The sequence below is a fragment of the Macadamia integrifolia genome, unplaced genomic scaffold (assembly GCF_013358625.1).
Source record: "Macadamia integrifolia cultivar HAES 741 unplaced genomic scaffold, SCU_Mint_v3 scaffold512, whole genome shotgun sequence".
Taxonomy (NCBI): Eukaryota; Viridiplantae; Streptophyta; class Magnoliopsida; order Proteales; family Proteaceae; genus Macadamia; species Macadamia integrifolia.
This window is the reverse complement of record NW_024870468.1, coordinates 175,362-197,784: the sequence shown is the minus strand read 5'-3', so window position 1 is coordinate 197,784 and position 22,423 is coordinate 175,362. Positions and strand designations below refer to the sequence as shown.

General features: G+C 40.1%; 1 protein-coding gene across 7 annotated transcripts in view; it reads right to left on the bottom strand.

Annotated features, from left to right (window-relative positions):
- Window positions 1–755: 755 nt before the first annotated feature.
- LOC122068985 overlaps window positions 756–22,423 on the bottom strand; it is a 22,322-nt gene continuing 654 nt past the window's right edge. For 2 of the 7 annotated variants that reach the window (XM_042632902.1, XM_042632901.1), the window contains exons 2-8: window positions 21,912–22,003; window positions 21,666–21,776; window positions 18,452–18,539; window positions 3,309–3,382; window positions 3,126–3,229; window positions 2,868–2,939; window positions 756–1,379 (exon numbers count right to left, since the gene is read on the bottom strand). In XM_042632902.1, coding sequence (XP_042488836.1) covers window positions 1,110–1,379; window positions 2,868–2,939; window positions 3,126–3,229; window positions 3,309–3,382; window positions 18,452–18,522 — 591 coding nt within the window. In that variant the 5' untranslated portion in view covers window positions 18,523–18,539; window positions 21,666–21,776; window positions 21,912–22,003 and the 3' untranslated portion in view covers window positions 756–1,109. Of the gene's footprint in view, window positions 1,380–2,867; window positions 2,940–3,125; window positions 3,230–3,308; window positions 3,383–18,451; window positions 18,540–21,632; window positions 22,418–22,423 lie in introns of those variants that run through there. The other 5 variants (XM_042632905.1, XM_042632903.1, XM_042632904.1 and 2 more) reach the window with 5 other exon arrangements.

Below are 22,423 nucleotides of genomic sequence, written 5' to 3'. Positions count from 1 at the left end.
AACACCGTTATGTTTCTTTTTTTTCTTTTTTTCTTTTTTTTTTTTTTTTTTTTTTTTCTTCTTTTGCAAATTTAAATTTTAAACATGTTTACAACAACAAAACCTTATCCCAACTAAATGGGATCGACTACATGGATCCGCGATGGACAAGTTTACAAAATAAAAATGAAGAAAGAAAGGGGCAAGACCTCAAGACATCCCACCTAAAAGCGATTGTCAACATGGATTTTTGCCCTCCAAACAACTCTATTAGATGTCATACTAGGATCTACACCGAGTTTCGGCATGTCTTTCCTTAACAACTCTCCAATGTCTTTCCATTTTAAATCATAAACATGTTTATTTACCTTAAAACATGCATCCCCCTAAATTTCAAGTCATAATATAATTGTTTGACCACCAAAACAAGCATTCAAAACAATAAAAAATAAAAATAAAGAAATTCTCATAAATCTCTATATTCAAACGAAACGAGATTTTTAACCGTGGTTGTATCTACCCATCTAAGTGCACCTCGGTCTTGGTGGGTGTTGAAGTCTTGAATCAGGTCAACAACTTGACTAATAAAAATTTGACAAAATATTTTCGACATGTTACCGACTGCATTAACCAACGTGACTCATAGATCCACACAATCGGTTGTTGGCAACTCATCACTGGATGCTAGAGAAGCTGTGTTGCATCAAACTCTGTGAGTCAACCGAGTTTCAACATCAGATGTCACACTCAATTTCTTGATGGTATAAGATCATTGGTTGTTGATAATGGACCTAGTTCTTTTATTCAATTACTGGTACTTCATTTTCATGTCTCCCTACGATAACTGTAGATTAAACCATGATAGATCAAGTCAAGTAATGGAGTGTGGTATGTCCCACCAATTTACCAGCCATCACCTTTACATTTGGGAAGAGTTGACCAAACTGAATTAAGATACATTCGATCCAACCTTCTCATTGTCATCTCAATAACAATAATGATAATGAGATGACACAACTGATATTCTACTGCACTCAATAAGATTACGCAGTCCAAACTGAACATCGATGAAGATCGTGTTGCTTTTCAAGTGACTGCCCCTCAGTTTGTTGGGAATGTCTACTGGGAAATCAAATCCAGATGCTAGCAAAGGCTTCCTCAACTGCCCTCTTCCTGCCCAATTCTGCACTCCATCCACCTGCCCTCCCACCTCTCTCTGCTCGGACCTTCATCATTTCTTTATCATCAGCTGCATAACCATGCATATCAAGCCCACCTCCAACCGGGACAGGTTGTAGGGCCATGCCTGTTGGTCGTGGTTGTCCAAGTGTAGCCCCAGGAATAGCTGGTGCATAATGCCCCTGCCCACCACCACCTGCTTGAGAGTTCTGACTTGGAGCCTGTTCACCAAATGTTTGAGGAATACATTAAGCATTATGGTTGGAGATTAAGAGACTGCATTTTAAAGGAGAAAGATGACCCAGCTTCCAAGGTGAGGAAAGCTCTGCTGATAGACCACCACCCTGACCTCGGGTATATGATTACCAATGACACTAATATATTGCAACCATATGGTCCCACATAAAATGTTACATAGAAACAGATACACTATTAGACATACTTAACATCGACAATACTAAACATCACTCAAGTGTCAGTATCGTGCACTCCAATTCAAAGAGAAACATTCTAAAAACTAATATGAATCATAAATGTACAATATAAGATGTACTACATATGCCATACATGAATTTTTTTGTGATATATTCTTATATTCTTCTTCCATTATGCAAGTGAATAGAGTTTCTGTGTTTGACATGCAACTACCACACACTGATTGAGATGGCCTAATTTTAAAATCCCTTCGACAATAGGTAACCGAAAATAAAACTCCCATGTCCACCAAGATGGTGGCCTGCTTCAGGTCCACCACCACATTGATGCTTAAGATTAACAAAATCAAGGAGGTTTAAGAAAGAAATAACTGGAAGTATTTCCTATATAAAACTACTCTTTCTTTTTTGTTTACTAAAAGTAGTAATTCTACTAAAAAAAAAACACCAGTACAGTCCAAAAGTTGTACACGTAAAATACTCCACTGAGCCCTCCACACACAACCCCCCCCCCTTTTTTATCCTATGTAATCCCAAGAATCCAATATAATACTCGTTACCCTGTTTATCCTATCTATTCTTCCTACTTATCTCTAAAACCACAGGTAATTTTCTCTACTTTTCTCACATCTGCAGCACACACCCCTGTTTCACCCACATTCCAGATTCCTTTCTACTTCCATAACTCACTGAATACTCATCAAAATTTGCTCAAATTGGAAATATAAGCTTCTGATTATTTGATCTCTTGATTTGTGATTTATTCTACAGAGATTGATTTTCTGTTCTATTTTCCTAGTGGCACGAGCTCTTGTATGCGCACAGCCCATACTAGAACTTTTTTTGCTAAGAATTTCTGCAGACATATTCTATTGTTAAGGAAGAAAACTCAACCAGAAAAGTAGGCTAAAATCCCTCTATGTCAAGTTAAATGCAGTAAAAAATTTTGAATAGCAGCCTTAAATTTATTACTTTGAATGGTGTTTTCCAAAAAACAGTAAAGATATCTTGGTGTAATGAGACAACTCCCACCCAGGTAGAACCCCAATCCCAGCTGGCGATAGATGAATAGGCATTGATCAGGCCATCACTCTGGTCGACGATTAAAATTCCATGCAATGACGGCTCAAATCTTTGAATATCCGGTATAGGAAGCACCTCTTTGGTCTTTTCTTATCCAGAGCAATGGTCTTAAGCATATTTGTAAAAACAAACCACATCAGGCCTAAGCATTAATTACATTGGTTAAGTGTTATAACCATGAGACCCCCTTACCCCATCAACTGTAGTGTCAGCCTGAGCAGGTTGTCCCTTGCTTGCAGCAAGAGCTGCTGCAAGTTCTTCTGCCTGTACAAACATTACTACCTGATTCAGTATAAGGAATATGATAAATTGACAGTTTCCTATGAGTCGGATAACAAGTCATAGTACAGGGAAATACCGATATTATGTGATGGTTACATGTGAGAAATATGAAATTTTTTTCAGGTTGAGAATTCTCGTAAGCATAGCTGAAGAGTCTTCCAAAAATACCTTGCGAGCTCGAGCATCGATTATCTGCTCTGCATTTTCTTCCTGATACTTGGCAATCTTCGCTTCAATAACAGGGACATCTATGCCTTCAATCAAGTTGAATGCTATAGAAAAAATGCAAATTTGTCAAAATATCATACTAAAGTTTGCTATATCACAAGTTGAAAAGTTAAACAGACTTACTCATGTCCTCCACTTCTTCCAAGTAATCATTATATTCTCTCAACGATGGAAAATCATCTTCCCTCTTATTAAATCTAAGAAATTTTAGTGAGAAGGGCAGAGAAGAACATAAATAAGAAAAGGCAAGACTTAGATAAGCTATACAGAGAACAAAATAAAAGGACAATCAAGATATCAACATATTGGAAGAGCCACAGTTTTACAATTACTGATTGACTGCTAGAATCCATTGCCAAGTACTTTATTCATAAGTTCCAAATCACCAACACCTTATAGACTATCCTGATCAAACTAAATTGACAAAGAAGCCTAGATAAATTACGGTAAAGGAAAGAATATTAAAAGACCAGAAAAAAGAAAAAAGAAAAAATTCTTATCATTTGTAGACTACATGTTTACAATTGGAAATCAAAAAAGACTGTACTATAAACAGGTCTCTTCTCATCCCTTCAGAGCTGTTTTAAATTTTAACTGCTACTACACCGCATCTTCATTGGATAATAGTATTGACTTATGCCCTGTATTTAGTATGTAATTCTTAGTTTTAAAAGTGCAATTGCACAAACTTACCCATTCCCTAGAGCACCTCCTCAGAACAGTGGCGGTACCCAATGGCCAAAGGATGAATTTATCTCATTAAATAATGGGGCATATATCACTTTGAGCTAAGAACCTAATCTGACTTCCGCCCAAAATGAACAGAAGAGGAAACACAACTGGTTGTGGTTTGGAAAAGTTAAATTTCAAGCTGATTCTGAACTCAATCTGTTGAGCATCAATTCCCGAACACAATCCAGAACAAAGGTGATGCAATGCCAACCAGAAGCAAGAAGAGGAAGACCTAACCTAATTGGGGGTTTCCTAGTTTCTCCCTAGATTGTTTTAGTCAATTTCCACCATGGGAGGGGGTTCTGTCGTTCTACTTCTGAATTGAGTCATTAGTTTTCATCCTAGTAGCAACAGAAAGTCAGGAAGTCAGGAAGTCAGTCAGTCAATTTTATTTTGTCCTATAGTTAGTAGGAATGCTTGTTAGGCCACATGCATGGTCACACTTTCAGTCCTTGCATTATTCTGAGCTCATAATTACAATAGGAATGGAAATAAGTCAGTTTGTCAGCTCTATAACAATGTACAGGCCAAAAATCCCTCCACATGATTTTAGCAATAAATTTCCAGTATTCTTCACATGCTTCTGTGGAATCTCGGGTCACTGCAGATGGGTTATTTCTTGCACGTTTCTCTTCTTCTATCCTTCTTCTTACTGTTTTCTTCAGTTTCTGCAACTTCCAGGCTAGTTTTCCCATCTTGTTAACCTAGAAGCGTCCCTGTTTTTAGGTTAAGTTTCAGCTTTCTCACTCTTATCCTATCTCATGGATTAGAGGTCAGAAAGCTCTGAAATTTCGCAGTTTTAATAATCCTGTTAAGATTGTGGCGTTAGCTCAATCAGCGACAGGGACGATAGGGGCAATTATGTCCTATCGATCCCAGTCTTTGTATTAGGGCTGACTAGATGTTTAAGGGTATTTTTGTACCTGTTTATCTATTTCTAATATATAAATATTGGGGTCTAGCCTGCGGCAAATTATTCTGGTCTGATCGCAGGTTATTCCCCTCTCTTGGGAGTATCTCGATCTCGCCTCTCTCTCTCTTCTTCTTTCTTCTTTTCTTCTTCTCTTTCTCTTTCTCTTTCTCCTCTTTCTCTGATTTGATCACTAGTATCTGGGATTGTAACATGGTATCAAGCCTCTGTGATCAATCTTGGTTTTCCAGATTCACTTTCTGCTGATCTCGCTTTTCCATTGAACTCTTCTGGTGTGCAGCCGCCTACTGCTGCATCTATTGTGGATAAAATCACATAGTGATTTATTTTATTTATGGATTGTGATATACTAGTGCCGAACTGAAGATTGAAGACCTTGGATCGCAGCCACCAACTTCTCTGCCCTACTCGATTTTTGCAGGGTCGCTGATCTCCCTTGTCGCTGTGGTTCTGGTGTGTTTTCTTTTATTGTTCTCTTTGCGACCCTATTTGTTCTCTTTTTTTGGTTACTCATGGCAGAGACCAAGTCTACTACCCCTGCGACTACTACATCTACCTCGGGCAATGTGAATGTCAAGATTACCTCCATCAAGCTCAAAGGAAGTTCGAATTACCTACTTTGGGCTCAGTCTGTAAAGGTTTATCCTATGGCCAAAGATAAACTTCAGTATACTACCTCTGATCCTCCTCCATCGTCAGATAAAGATTATACCGAATGGATCAAGGAAAATGCTTCGATCTTAATCTGGTTGTGGAATAGTATGGAACCAATTGTTGCTTCCAATGTCGTGTTTCACACTACTGCAAAAGGTGTATGGAATGATTTGAAGGAAACATATACTCAGGAAAAGAATATGACCCGTATCTATGATATCAATGAGAAGTAGTTCCAGTTTCGCCAGTCTAACAAGTCTTCCAGAGTATTACAGTGCTTTCAGGGGGTTAAAGAACTAAATGTCTTCCAGCCCTTGACCACAGACATCGATAAATTGAGCGTAATGAATTTTATGTCTCTAAATTTCTGGCTGGTTTGAATAATGACTTGAAGATAGTGAAGGGTCATCTACTTGCAAGTAATGCAGGAGTAGATTCAAAAGCTTACCCCCACAAACATATCCCCAATTAATACCACTGTAAGAGACCTTAGAACAGCAGCCTCAAAGAACACTCACAAGAGTAAATTAACCCACAAAGCAAAGAAGCAATTCAACACCCAAAAAAAAACCAGAAAATATCAAAAACAGAGGAGAGAGAAAAAGACATGCGCAAGGTCCAAGAGAGGGAACTGCAGCTGGCTGGTCTGGGCTCAGATGGAGCTGATATTCTGGTCGATTGTAGGCCCAGGTGTGAGGAATAAAGCCCCCAAATATTAACAGATTCTTACAGCTGGTTGCAGAGTTATGGAAGTTCTTGATTTCTGACGTAGGAGAGAGAAAATCAAGAATTGCAGAAAACCAGAAGTGAACAGATGTCGATGGCCTCCCAACAGAGATCGAGTGGCCCCCTTAGAGAGTTGAACCAGTTCTTAAAAGGCCTTGCAGATCAGCCCTCAGAGTTGTCCAAAAGAGGAGATTGATTAGCTCCAAGTCTAGGTCTGAATTCTGAAATCGATCCCTGCTGTAACAGAAAACAGAAAACAGAAAACTAATTGCAGAAAATAAGAAAGAAGTAGGAGAATGTGGAGGAGGAGTGACTGTCTCGGCCAGGGCTTCTCACCCACAACTATCTCAGTTGCTTTAACATAATGACTGCAATTTTCTTTATTAAAACCTACCTCCTCTATATATAGAGAGGGCAGGACCTTCCTAATTGCGGTCATACTAAGACTAGAAATAAAATCTATGTGGAAAATAGAGTCCTAAGACAATTTGGACTCTACATACACTTACTTAAATCGATAGGCCCAATGGGCCTCTATTTAAATAAAAAAAACAACTACTAAATACCCCCTAGCCGATGGGCCCTTATTTATACTTAATGACTTAGCCACTCAAGTGGACTAAGTAGGGGTTCGGCTGCCTTCTCGGCTGGACCCTTCTTCCTCTCATATCTCCTTCCATAATGTGCATCTACATCAGCTCCCCCTTTCTTAGAATCATTCAACTCTGATGAATGGGTAAGGGACATGTAGTGCTCATAGAGTTCCGTGTCAAGGCGTTGAAAGTCATCGGCATGGATCCAAATACAATCCTCTCGTGGGCCACTTTCCATTTGATGAGGAAGAAGTAGTACCCTTTGCCCCCACGAACTGTGGTGAACTTGTTGTCGAGAACATCTTCAATGACATCATCTTTGGGGTTTGCAAATTGAGGAAGCTTTAGGGTGTGTTCAATGTCACCTTCATCAGAATGGTGTCCCAAGTATATCGTCAGATCAGTTACATTGAAGATATTGTTGATCTTCAGAGTAGGAGGTAGCTCCAGCATGTAAGCATTAGTGCCAATGCGCTTCAAGACCTTATAAGGAACCATGTTCCGACTATGGAGCTTGTGCATTGTATCAGGAGGAAACCTCTCAGGTGGGATTCGAACCATTATATCACCAGGCTGAAATTCCACGTAGCGGTGATGATGGTTAGCCGTTGCTTGGTATCCGTCATTGCTAACAGAAATACAATGACGAACATCAGCATGTACCTCCGTGATGTGTCTAAGGAACTCATCGGCTTCCACACTAATACGGGCCTGGGGTGGCAAAGGTACAAAGTCAACCGGTCATTGTGGTTGCAGTCCAAGAACAATCTCAAATGGTGTACAACCTGTGGTGCGGTTGACAGAACTGTTATAGGCAAATTCAGCAATGTCCAATATAGATGGCCATGTCTTTTCATAGTCACGGACTAGATATCGAAGTTAGTTGCCAAGACTTCTATTCACCACTTCGGTCTGTCCGTATGTCTGAGGATGGAATGCAGTGGAGAACTTGAGTTTACTATTTGTTTTTAGCCATAGGGTTTTCCAGAAGTAGCACATGAACTTGACATCCCTATCTGAAACAATTGTCTGTGGTAGGCCATGTATGAGCACTATCTCTTTGAAAAAGAGTTTGGCCAAGTGACTTGCATCAAGAGTCTTCTTGCACGGGATAAAGTGTGCCATCTTCGAGAAACAATCCACTACAACAAATATGGAATCATACCTTTCCCATGTAGGTGGTAAGCCTAGGACAAAGTCCATGCTTATGTCTTGCCAAGGTATGTGTGGAACGGGCAGTGGTGTGTACAATCCTGCATTCTTCTTTTCTCCTTTAGCAAGTTGACAAGTGAGGCATCTTTGTATCATATGTTGTACATCCTTTAAGAGTTGAGGCCAAAAGTATAAGTCTTTCATCATGGAGTATGTTTTGTCCTTGCTAAAGTGTCCATCCATTCCTCCTCCATGTAGCTCCTGAATCAAGTGATGTCTCAAAGAGGTGTTTGGGATGCAGAGGCGAGTGCCTTTGAAAAGATACCCATCATGTATAGCAAATTTGTCATCCCGTCCTCCCCCTTGGAGGTTGTTGAATAATTCTGAAAAATTAGCATCATTAATGTACTCCTCTATGATGTGTTCCACTCCTGCACTTTGTACTGTGAAGGTATTCATCATTGTCACCTTTCGACTAAGTGCATCAGCCACTTGATTCTCTTTTCCAGCTTTGTAGTTGAGAACAAAAATATATCCTTGCAAGTATGATATCCATTTGGCGTGCCGATCGCTAATGGTCTTTTGTGAGTTCAAATATTTGAGTGCTTCATGATCCGAATAGAGTACAAACTCTTTGCCAATTAAGTAATGCCTCCAATGCTTAAGAATTTGGACAACGGCATAGAGTTCTAAGTAATAGTAGAGTACCTTCTTTTTGCATCATCCAACTTTTCACTGTAGAAGGCAATCGGATGGCCCTCTTGCATAAGCACTCCTCCTATCCCAACATGGGATGTATCAGTAGCCACTTCAAACATAAGATCAAAATTAGGTAGTCTAAGCACTGGTGCTTCTGTCATCTTTTGTTTGATCAAGTTGAAAGCTTTAGTGGCTGCCGGAGTCCATTGAAATGGAGTTTTTTCCCCTTTTGTGTATTCTGTAATTGGGGCTACAACGGCGCTAAAATTCCAGATGAATCGTCAGTAAAATGAGGCAATACCATGAAAGCTACAAACCTCGGTTAAGGTCTTTGGAATAAGCCAATCAACGACACTTTTTACCTTCTCCGGATTAGCTTCTATGCCTTGTGAAGACACAATAAAGCCAAGGAAGATGACCTTGCGCAGCATAAAGGAACACTTCTTCAAGTTGATGTACAACTTTTCTGCCCGTAGTACTCTCATGACACGTCTCAGATGCTCCAAGTGTTCATTTTGTGCTTTGCTATATATTAGTATGTCATTAAAGTATACTACAAGAAATTTTTCGATGAAGGGTCGTAGTACATGTGTCATCACCCTCATGAAAGTGCTAGGTGCATTGGTGAGACCAAAAGGCATAACCTTCCACTCATATAGGCCTTCTTTTGTTTTAAATGTTGTTTTCCATTCATCCCCTGGATGGATTCGAATTTGATGGTAGCCACTCCGTAGATCAATCTTTGAAAAGATGGAGGCTCCTGTCAACATGTCAAGCATATCATCTAAACGAGGAATAGAAAATATGTACTTTACCGTGATTTTGTTAATAACACTGCTGTCAATGCACATACACCATGATCCGCCTTTCATTGGTGTCAATAGGGCTGGTACCGCACATGGACTCATGCTCTCAACCAAGAACCCTTTCTTTAATATGTCATCCACTTGTCTCTTGAGCTCGGCATGCTCTATAGGACTGAGACAGTAAGTGAGCAGATTAGGGAGTACTAACCTAGGCACAAGGTCAATGGCATGTTGAATATCCCTCATCGGTGGTAGTTTATCGGGAAATTCCTCTGGCACCAAATCTAAAAAATCAGCAAGTAATTATTTAATCTATGGGGGATGTTTTACCTCTATCACCGGTTCAGCAGCCTTGGTAAGAAGAGCTATGATTAGGCCGGTTTCTTCACTAATGATCAGGAATTCCCTATAGGGCAGCACGCATAGCTTGTTGTCCAAAGTGTTCTTCTTGCCGAAATTTTCTTTGCATGGTTGCTTCTTTTGCTCAGTGGTTGTTTTGGAAAAGGTCTTAGCAACATTCTTTAAGACATGTTGTCTTAACTTGTCTTTTACCTGAGGTATATTGAGTGGATTTTGAATGAATGGCTTGCCTTTGTGATCGAAGATGCATTAGTTCTTAGTACCTCCCACTAGTACATTGTTGTCATATAACCAAAGCCTTCCAAATAGTACATCGGTGAGGACCATGGGGATGACATCACACCATACACTTTCTTCATAATCTGAAACCTTCAATAGGACAGAACACCGTTGAGTTACAGCCATTGTGTTGTTGTCTAGAAGGGATACCTTGTATGGTTGTGGATGGGATTCAGTCTTAAGCTTTCCGTCAATGACAAAGGCCTGAGATACCACATTCACACAACTTCCACTGTCCACAATCACTTGAGCTTTGTGAGGTCCACTAGACATTAAGGTGTAGAAGATATTGTTCCTCCTCCAATCTTCACCCTTAGTTTCAGACACTAGGATTCTTACAACCACATTGATATAAGCATAAGGATTATCATTCTCTGGTGCAAACTCATCTTCCAGTTCATCCTCCTCACCTTCAACTGCAACATTAATAGTCCAATCATCATCCTGAGGTTCGTGGATTTGTAAATCCGGGTTAAATTCGATGACACTGATGACGGAGTTGGATCATCCCCGCTTAGGGCAGAATTTTGTCATGTCCATTTTTTCCACAACTGTAGCATGTCACAGATCCATTCTCCCTCCCCATTTGGAGCCTTCCCCTTATCCTGTGTATCTTTTCACATATGGCCTTTTGTTGTCAATTGGCTGGTTATACCATCTAGAGGTTGTTTTGATCAAATCATCTGCTTCTAGTGATTTGTCAAAACAAGTACTTAAAGAGGGTATCTCGATCACACCAAGCTTCTCACGAATATAGTACCTTAACCCCAGTTTGAAACGGGATATGAGCAGTTCTTCATCTTCTTTATGGGCACCTGTTCGTGAAAGTAATTCATTAAAACAATCAATATAATCTCCTACAATCATAGTACCTTGCCTGAGAGTATTCAGCATGTCGTAGAGTCGACGTCGGTAGGTGGGTGGTAAGAATCTATCGTTGAGGATAAATTTCAAGCAAGTCTTCTCAATTGTGAGGCATCTGACGACTACGGATCAACCTATCCTCTTCATTACTCCACCAGTCCTTAGCTCCCCCAATTAGCTTAGTGACAACTGGTTGGACTTTCCTTTCTTCAGGCATGCGATACCACCAGAAGTAGTCATTAAAGAAAGTTACCCAGTCCTGGTAGTAGAGGGGATCATGTCTCCCATTGTACTCTTTCAGTTCTAACTTGACCTTGAATGTATCATCATGTTGATACAACTGATTGTCATACTCATCATACTCCTCATTCTAAGTTGGGACATTCCTTCTAGGTTGCATAATAAATCTTCTGGGAATATTACCAACGTAATTAACAGTAGGTTGAACATTAGTTTGGACAACAATTGGTTGGGTGTTAGAGTGAGCAGCAGTACTCTCTTTTAGGTCAGCCGACTGTCGATCATATCCATCCATCCTCGTAGACAAGGCTTGGATTGCTTTCATCACATCTTGAATGGTGGGTTGGGGTTCTTCTGTCTGAGCCATAGCTCTGATACCACTTAATGCAGGAGTAGATTCAAAAGCTTACCCCCTCAAACCTATCCCCAATTAATACCACTATAAGAGACCTTAGAACAGCAACCTCAAAGAACACTCACAAGAGTAAATTAACCCACAAAGCAAACAAGTAATTCAACACCCAAAAAAAACCAAAAAAGATCAAAAATAGAGAGAGAAAAAGACCTACGCAGGGTCCAAGAGAGGGACCTGCGGCTGGCTGGTCTGGGTTCAGATGGAGCTGATATTCTGGTCGATTGTAGGCCCAAGTGTGAGGAATAAAACCCCCAACTATTAATAGATTCTGACAGCTGGTTGCAGAGTTATGTAAGTTCTTGATTTCTGACCTAGGAGAGAAAATCAAGAATTGCAGAAAGCTAGAAGTGAACAGCTGTCGATGGCCTCCCAACACAGATCGAGTGGCCCCCTTGGAGAGTTGAACCAGTCCTTAAAAGGCCTTGTAGATCAGCCCTCAAAGTTGTCCAAAAGAGGAGATCGATTAGCTCCAAGTTTAGGTCTGAATTCTGAAATTGATCCCTGCTGTAACCAAGGATTAAAGTATCGGTATCGGTCGCTGTATCGGTCGGCCAAAATTAAGAAACGTATTGGAGGGTATCATATCGTATCTGAGATATGATAATATACACACATAAATGGATAAGAAACACTTTTTTATACACTTTTGCATAAAAAATAGTTAAAAAAAGCTATATATAACATATATTATGCATAAACAGTAAATTGAGAGTATCGCACTAAGAATTCAAGGTTTGTAGTTGTCCCATAAATGTAAAATCCTTGTTCCCAACCTTGATTTCCACTTTAGTTAGAGAGAAATATGGTTGGCAACAACTTTGGAACAAAAACACCTCAAAAAAATTGTGTTTTTCTAAAAAATTATCCATCTTGGCCATTTTATGACCGAATCAGTACGTATCAATATGTATCGGTCGATACATAACGATACACCGATACATACTGATACATACCAAAACGTACATTTCAATTCGATTTTGAATTTTCCATAGAGTATCGATACATATCAATGCGTATCGGTGGTCTATCGGTGCGTATCGATATGTATTGATACAAAAGGGTTTTAAAAATTCCATGTATCGTATCGGTCCGTATCGTATTGTATTGTATCGGTAAGGACCGATACGGACATATACTTTAAACCCTGGCTGTAACAGAAAATAGAAAATTAATTGCAGAAAACAAGAAAGAAGTAGGAGAATGTGGGGGAGGAGTGGCTGTCTCGGCTAGGGCTTCTCACCCACAACTATCTCAGTTGCTTTAACATAATGACTGCAATTTTCTTTATTAAAATCTGCCAATTAGGTTTACATGAGCTCCTCTATATATATAGAGGGCAGGATCTTCCTAATTACAGTCATACTAAGGCTAAGAATAAAACCTATATGGAAAATAAAGTCTTAAGACAATTTGGACTCGACATACACTTACTTAAATCGATAGGCCCAATGGGCCTCTATTTAAATTAAAAAAACAACTACTAAACACCCCCTAGCCGATGGGCCTAATGGGCCCTTATTTATACTCAATGACTTAACCACTCAAGTGGACTAAGTAGGGGTTCGGCTGGCCTTCTTGGCTGGACCCTTCTTCCTCTCATATCTCCTTCCACAATGTGCATCTACATCAGCAGGTGATACTGTCCCTACACTGAATGACACTTATTCACGACTACAGCGAATTACATCTTCCACCAAACCTGATCAATCCTCCAAAGACAATTCAGCCTTCCTTGCCAATCGTGGACCTGGTCGCGGTCGTGAGGGAGGTTGTGGGTCTGCTAGTCGAGGTTCTAGTGGACAGCCGTCTAATCGGTCATCTCTCCAGTGCATTTACTGTGGGAAGTCCAAGCATACTATAGAGACTTGCTAGGCAAAGCATGGCAAGCCAGAGTGGGCAACCCAATTAGTCAATCATACAATGTCAGATGATGGTACTGACACTGTGTCTCCCACTGATACTAAACCAAGAACTTCCTCAGGAGATTCGTCTACCAGTCTGCGTGATGACATTAATCAATTACTCAGGCGTTTGCAGACTCTTGAGGCATCCTCTAATACATCCAATGGTGCGTCTACATCCGCTGCTACCTTGGCTCATGCAGGTACCTCAGCCCTTCTTACCACTACTTTTACCCCTGGATCATTGATTCAGGTGCCTTTGCTCATATGACTGGTAAGTCACCACTATTTAAGTCGTTTTCTCCTAGTACCACCTCTACATCTGTTATTCTTGCAAACGGTGCTTCAACATGGTTTTAGGTCATGGTACTATCTCACCTACATCCTCCCTTAATTTGTCCTCTGTGTTGCATGTTCCCCAATTTCCATTAAGCCTCCTCTCTGTAAGTTAGTTAACCAGGTCATTAAATTGCTCAGTAACCTTCTTTCCTTCTTACTATGTTTTTCAGGATCTTCATAGGAGGAAGACGGTTGGTGGAGGGCATGAAAAAGATGGTTTATATTATCTCAACTATGGCACTCCTACTTCTTCTGCTGTTGTTGCTGCTGTTGGGGATGTGACTCCTTTCCAATGGCACTGTCGTTTAGGACACTTGTTTTTGTCTAGGTTGAAACTTTTATTTCCTAGTTTTAAGTTTGTGCTCAGTTAGAGTGTGAAACCTGTGAGTTGGGAAAGCATCATTGTGTGTCCTTCCCATCTCGCTTTGTGTCTCGTAGTCCGTCTTTATTTTCTTTAGTCCATTCTGATGTTTGGGGTCCTTACAGAGTCAGCAATAGATTTGGATTTCGATATTTTGTGATCTTTGTGGATGATCATTCTCTTCTTACATGGTTGTATCTTTTAAAGGATCGATCTGAATTTTTATAATGAAATAAAAACTCAGTTTGGCATTTTAGTTAAGATTTTTCGATCTGATAATGCTTTAGAGTATACCCAAAATGATATTTCTGTTTTTTGTGCCAACCGTGGGATGATACACCAAACTAATTGTGCTTATACCCCATAGCAAAATGGGGTAGTTAAGCGCAAAAATCAGCATCTTCTCGAGGTAGCTCGAGCTATTATGATACATATGCATGTTCCGAAAAAATTTTGGTGTGATGGGGTTTTAACTGCATGTCACTTGATTAATCGCATGCCTTCCTCGGTTCTTTCTAATAGGTCCCTTTTCTATTATGTTCCTTGATCTGCCAAGTTTTCCTGTTTCTCCTCGTGTCTTTGGGTGTGTGTGTTTTGTTTATAATCTGCATGCTCAGACAGATAAATTATCTCCTCGGTCCACTAAGTGAATTTTTTTAGGTTATTCACGTATTCATAAAGGGTACAAGTGCTATGATCATGTTACTCATGTAAAATTTGTTAGTGCTGATGTGACTTTTTTATAAGGTACATCCTTCTTTTCTCCTCAGGCGTCTTAATCTGGGATGGAGTGGAACTCTCCAACTCCTCCACCCATCCCATCTCTCATTCTTTTTCCTGATGTTCCTGGTGCCAGTGACACGCCTCCCCTACAGGTTTATCAACGCAAGAAGAAGCTTGGACAGCCTAATGTCAATACCAATACTCCAGATGATTCGCTCCTTCCATCACCGCCTTCCTCTGGTGAAGCTCCTCTTTCTACTATCCCTGATGACTTACCAGTTGCTCAACGTAAAGGTATTCGCACTTGCACACAAAAATCTATGCTTGTATATCTTATTGATAACTTTGTTTCGTTGTCTCATCTCCCATCAACCATCCATGGTCATGCCCTGTCTCTTTCTACTAACACAATTTTCCAATCTCATATTGACGCCTTGCGTATCCCTGGATGGAAAGCTGTCATGGATGTAGAAATGGATGCTCTCTTGAATCGTGCTACCTGGATTCTGGTAGATTTACCTCCGGGTAAGGACTTGGTGAAGTTTCGTTGGGTTTATACTATTAAGTATCATTATGATGGCTTTATTGAGCAGTTGAAAGCCCGTCTGGTTGCTAAGGGGTATACTCAAACATATAGGGTTGATTATTTTGAGACCTTCTCCCCGGTTGCTAGGCTGAACTCTGTTCGCCAACTTATTTCTCTTGCTGTCAACTTTGATTGGCCATTGTTTCAATTGGACATCAATAATGCCTTCTTGTATAGTGATCTACAGGAAGAGGTGTATATGGAGCAACCTCCTAGTTATGTTGCTCAAGGGGAGAATAGAGGTCGTGTGTGTCGTCTACACAAGGCTATCTATGGACGTAAACAGTCTCCTTGTTTGACAAGTTCAGTAGTACTATAGCAACTTGTGGATTTTCTCAGTGTTACTCTGATCACTCTGTCTTTGTCCGTCGCAAAAGTAATAAGCTGGTTGTCTTGGTTGTTTATGTGGATTGTGGATGATATTATTCTTACTGGTAATGATGAGGTAGGAATCTCTTAAATGAAGAACTACCTATAGCAACACTTTCAAACCAAGGACTTAGGTCAGCTTCACTATTTCCTCGGGATTGAAGTGGTTCGATGTAAGAAGGGGATTAGTTTGTCTCAAAGGAAGTATGTGTTGGACCTTTTATCTGATAATGGTATGCTTGCATCCAGGCCTGTAGATATCACTATGGATCCTCACCAAAAGTTTGGTGCTAATAATGGCGAACCTCTACAGGATGTGCATCAGTACAGGAGTTTGGTTGGCAAGTTAATATATCTTACTGTCACACGACCTGACATTTCATATGTTGTTGGGGTCTATAGTCAATTCATGCAGTCTCCTCAGAAAGCTCATTAGGACACTACTGTTCGTGTTCTTTGATATTTAAAGGGTGCTCCTGGAAAAGGGCTGATCTATTGTCCTAATCGGCATATAGAACTAGTTGGCTACTCTAATGGTGATTGGCCGGCTCTGCTAGTAATCGTAGGTCCACTACAGGGTATTGCACATTTGTTGGAGGTAATATGATTACATGGCGAAGTAAGATGCAGACTACCATTGCCCGATCTAGTGCTGAAAAAGAATACAGAGCTATGGCTCACATCACTGCTAAGTTGATGTGGCTACGGTCGTTACTTCTAGAGTTGGGGTTTCCAATAACCAAGCCTCTGAAGACGTATTATGACAACCAAGCTGCTGTGTACATTGCTAGTAACCCGGTCTTCCACGAGAGGACCAAGCACATCGAGGTGGACTGCCACTTTGTTCATGATGTTGTTCTAAAGTTGGTCAAAACCCCTTTTGTTCCTTCCTCAGATTAGTTGGCAAACATGTTCACTAAGTCTTTATTTGCTTCTAGTTTTCGTAATGGTTGTACCAAGCTGAGCATGGGTGATGTATATGCTCCAGCTTGAGAGGGAGTGTTAAGATTGAGGCATTAGCTCAATCAGCGACAGAGCCAATTATGTCCTATCAATCCCTGTCTCTGTATTAGGGCTGACTAAATGTTTAAGGGTATTTTTGTACCTGTTTATCTATTTCTAATATATAAATATTAGGGTCTAGCCTGCAGCAGACTATTCTAGTTTGATCGCAAGTTATTCCCCTCTTGGGAGTATCTTAATCTCACCTCTCTCTCTCTTCTTATTCGTTCTTTTCTTCCCTTTCTCTTTCTCCTTCTCTTTCTCTAGTTTGATCACAGGTATCTAGGATTGTAACAAATTCCTTATTAAATTTGATCATTAGTTTTTAGTTCCTTGCAGCCCATCATTCAAATCCCCTGCACAATTTTGTTCTTCTAAAACAGTCCCCTTCACACCCCCTTTATAAGACCTGATATGTCAGAGATATTTTATAGAGTTATTCGCCCAAACATGAACGACACTTCACCAAAGTTTATGTAACGACCCGGGCCCTTGGCATGATATTGTCCGCTTTGGCCCATGGGCCTCATGGCTTTAAAACACATCACACCACAGTAAGGATGCTCCCTTTATTAATAGCTCAAGATATTCCTCCCTAGTCGATGTGGGACTAAAAAGCATGCCCCCCCTCAATATCTCTCCCATTTCTTGCCCAACCTTCGGGGCTCAACGAATTTGGGCCGTTTCTTGAGCGTGAAACGATCCAGATCCGTTAAGCCCCAAAGGTTAGGCAAAACCTAGGAAAGGCATGAGAGGGGCATGCACATCAACTAGGGGGAAGAGATTGGGCTAGTTGATAACCTCTAGCATCCCATCCATTGTCGTGATGCGTTTTAAAGACGTGAGGGGTTTGCCCCAAAGCTGACAATATCGTGACTTGGTGTTGGGTCGAGGCATTACAAATGGTATCAAAGCAGACCCCAAAATCGTGTGGGGCCATAGCAGGGACACTGTGCCGTAAGGGGGGAGAATGTTACACCCACAAAATGACTCAAATCCATTAAAGTCCCGAAGGTTGGGCAAGAAACGGGGGAGGCATTAAAGGGGTAGGCTCTTTAGTCCCACATCGACAAGGGGGAAGAGACTAGGCTAGCTGATAACCTCCAGCACCCCTTCCATGGTCATGAACCGTTTTAAAGCCGTGAGGGGTTTGCCCTAAAGCGACTTGGTGTGGGGTCGGAGCATTACTCATTTGAAAGTTAAATAATTTCTCTTATTTTGTCCTAAAACTTGACTTATTTGACTTCTCTCATATTGATATTATTATGTTTTCGTTTATCACTCATTTTTAATTATAGATTTTCTTATTTTTACAATTTAATCCTTATCTTATGCCACTATTCCATATTTGTCCTGTTGTCCTTGGAATTCCACCTCTAGCAGATCATACCTTTTGAGATCCTAATTAAGGTTTTACTGATACCAATTTGCATTTACAGGTCAAGTCAAACTAAAGAAAAGATGATAGCACTAGATGTTCTTTAATACCCTTATTCAGCGATCCAACTTTTAGAGAGAGAGAGAGAGAGATTACATGTTTGCGATCCTTTTTCGGATGGCCATCTCCTTGGCATAGGAGTTAGTTCCAGAAGCAACCACCATCATGTACAAGTATCCGCTAGCTGCAGGGAACAAAAAATAACACAATAAGGCACAAGCACGATATTTCATAATTTGAGAATCGCCCTTCAATACAACAACAATAACAAACTCAGCCTTATCCCAACTAAATGGGGTTAGCTATATGGATTTGTGCAAAAAACAAAATAGGAGAATATGAAAGTAAAAAAGGAAAGAAGCCCAAAACTAGCTAGTCAGGAAAAATCAGCTAAATGGGGTTGGCTACATGGATCCTTGGCCTCCAATCGGCTTTATCCAAGGTCATATTTGGAATCAGGCCGAGGCTATACATGTCATTCCTCATTACTTTCCCTAAGGTCATTTTAAGCTGGCCCCTAGCTCATTTAGCTCCTTTAATTGAAATCAGATTACTCCTCCTTACTAGGGCATCCCTAAGCCTTTGTTGAACATGATCATACCATGGTATCACCTCAAACGACTTTCTTGGAGCTTGTCATTGATCAAGCCAACTCCCAAATCAACTCTAATACGTTCAATCCTTACTTTATCCTTCCTCGTTTTGCCACACATCCAGCTTAACATTCTCACCTCTGCTACACATAGCTTCTCTATATGACACTTCTTAGCTGCCCAACATCCCACCTCATACATCATAGCCAGTCATACAACAGTCCTATAGAATTTTCCTTTAAGTTTTAAAAGGATATGTCGATCACTTAGCACTCCGGTCGCATATCTCCACTCCATCCATCCCACTTTAATTTTCTGTGAAACATCATCCTCTATGTCACCTTTCTTTATTTATGGTTGACCCTAGATATCTAAAATAGTCATTTTGCGGTATCTCTCCCTCAATTTATAATTAACACCATATCGTTATCCATCATAGTGTGACTAAAGTTACACCTTATATACTCCAACTTCAATCTACTAATATCTAATCCTTTTGTTTCCAAGGTTGATCTCAATATCTTCAACTTAGCGCCATTCCCTGCTTTTGACTCATCCACCAAAACGATATCATCGGCGACGAGCATACACCATGGGACCTCGTTTTGAATGCTATTGGTTAAATCATTCATGATAAGTACAAACAAATATTGGCTTAAGGCTAATCCTTGATGTAACCCAATCGTAATTGAGAAGCCATTCCCTTAGCCTCTTACAGATCTCACATTGGTCACCACACCCTCATACATATCTTTAATTATATCCACATATTTACTCGACACCCCTTGCTTCACAAAAACATGCCAAACTAAATCTCTATGGACTCTGTCATATGCTTTTTCTAAGTCAATAAATACAATAAGGAGATCCTTCTTATAGGCTCTATATCTTTCTAATGAGCCTCATTAGTAGATTAATAGCTTCTGTGGTGGATCTACTTGGCATAAAACCAAATTGGTTCTCCGAAATTCAAGATTTGGGTTTTTATTCTCAGATGGGCTTCAATAACCTTCTCCCATAATTTATAATTGCCTTTCAATCATATATGATAATAATATAAATATATAAGAGAGTATGATCCATTTGGAAGACCAAAAGTATGTCAAATAGATAATTGATGAATTAAATTTACAGAGCCATGTCCCAATTAAAATTTGCTCACTGTGTCCTAACCTGCATATCTATGTCGACACATGACACTTCTCAACATCCATAAATCATAGTCTAAGTGTTAAATGGAATAATCAAGCAATAACATTGTGCATATTTTAACTTACATATCAACAAAATCAGTAAAGTCAATGTATACTTTCAAGGCTGTCAAAAGCCCTAAAAGGACTGATGGACTTGGGGCTTGTGTTGGAAGGCAGCAAGGGCTAACGAAGGGGGGAAAAAGGCGTTTTCTGTTCCCCCCCCCCCCATTTGCTGGGAGGTGCATGTGTGTGTGTGGAGGGGCAGGGCCACGACAAAACAAGGGAATGAAAGGCTGCTTGAGTTGGATAGGAGGCTCTAAAGGTTATGAATGCACTGCCACAAAAAGGAATTGGGTTAAATTTACTTGTTTACCCCCTAAGGAAATATGAAGATCAAAAGCAGGAATTAACACTCCCAGTTCACCAATAGAAACGTAAATAAATGAAATAAAAAATAATATAAAATTAAACCAACACCTTGCACTAAGGTGACAATCACCTAGACCCCAAAAAAACTGCTTGGACGACAAGGCGGCACCTTGACAACTATGTTTGAAACAAAGTAAACTCTTCTTGTGGGGTGACTGGTTAGATCTCACTTCCACTTCATGAATAATAAATTGTGCTGAACCCAAAGAATCAGCAATTTAGAATCAGAATAATAACTTTCAAGATCTTGGCCTCCTCAAGAAATAGTTATGACATATTGGCGAGGATTACTCAGGTTTACAGAAGTTTATTGTGACCATGAGTATGGGAATGATTAAGAAATCCAGCCTCTTTCTAAGATACAAGGGCGGGCTCATGGGAGGATATCATGAAAGTCTTCTATTCAAAGTATTATAACGGAGGACAGATATGGTATGGGGAAAAATTCCTTTGGGATGGTATTCGTATCAAGTCTGCTAGAATGATCTATTCAGGTCTTTACAATTTGCCTCTAAATAAGCAACAAAAACAGCAACTTAGCCTTATCCCAATTAAACGGAGTTGACTACATGGATCCGTGCAAAGAGAAAATAATAATTATTGATAGTACGAGGAAAGGAACACAACAACAACAACAAAAAAATCAGTAAAATCCTACCTAAATGGGGTCGGCTACATGGATCCTTACCCTCCAATCAGATCTATTAGAGATCATACTGGAGACAATACCTAAACTATGCATGTCTTCCTTGCTACTTTCCCTATGGTCATTTTAGGTCTGCCCCTAGCTCTTTTAATTCATTCAATCTGAATCAGATCACTCCTCCTTAATGATGCATCCCCAGGCCTCCGTTGAACATGACAAAAATAAGATAATTTGAATGGGATTCCTATCCTTAATAAAACCTCTGTTGCTTATCACATATGCCAATGAATAAAAGGCACGCACTAGATTAGTTCTATAAATGTGTCCTCACAACAGAAAATCAAACATATATTTACACACCAAAACAAAATAGAAGTAGAACAACATAATTATTCTGGAACACGGGGAAAGATTACCAGTAGAAAATGCACCAGAAAACACACATTCACCTTAAGATTCGGTCTTCCTCCTCCAACAGAAAGTCTTCGATTCCAGTGTGTTATCCCCTTGAAAGGACTCTCAAATTTTGCATCCTATGAAGCAGTTTCATTCTCTGCTCTCTGCAAACCAGCGAACCATAGAGGTTTTTTGTTTTGGGTGAATACAAACCATAGAGGTTACTTTACCATTCAGCAAGCATAAATGACTTGCTAATGCTCAAGGTTCATGAAGAAAAATAACGTCTTGTTCTTCACCTCTTCCTTTACACTGTGCTTCTGGATAGGGGTTTCCATCTTGTAACCAAGAATCAACTCATCTTCTCATCACATGCAGCAAACCAAGTAGGCTTGAAACACCAGAAAACAGATATCAGCTCATAAAATGCATCCAGATTTATAACTCAAGTAACAAAAATGGCAATGATACGTTTTCTCAACGAAGAATATCAACAAAATGAAGCTAATAAAGATACAATCAGTTCCAAAAGAAAAAAGATACACGAATTCACTCTCTCAGATCAATTGTGTCAAATTAACAAGCTAAAAGCGGGAGATTTTGGCTTGATTAATTTATATGATAGATTGGTCTAAAATGATAAATGCACTATTTATCATCTTTCCCATCTCTCCACCGCAGCTAAACTGTCTTCCGCTCTCCCCTCTCTCTTCCCGTTTACTGCTCCAACTCTGCAAGCCACAGGCGCCTCCTTTCTCTCTCCTTCTCCTGCCCACCCCCTTGTTCCCGCTGCTCTTCGCATAGCTCCCCC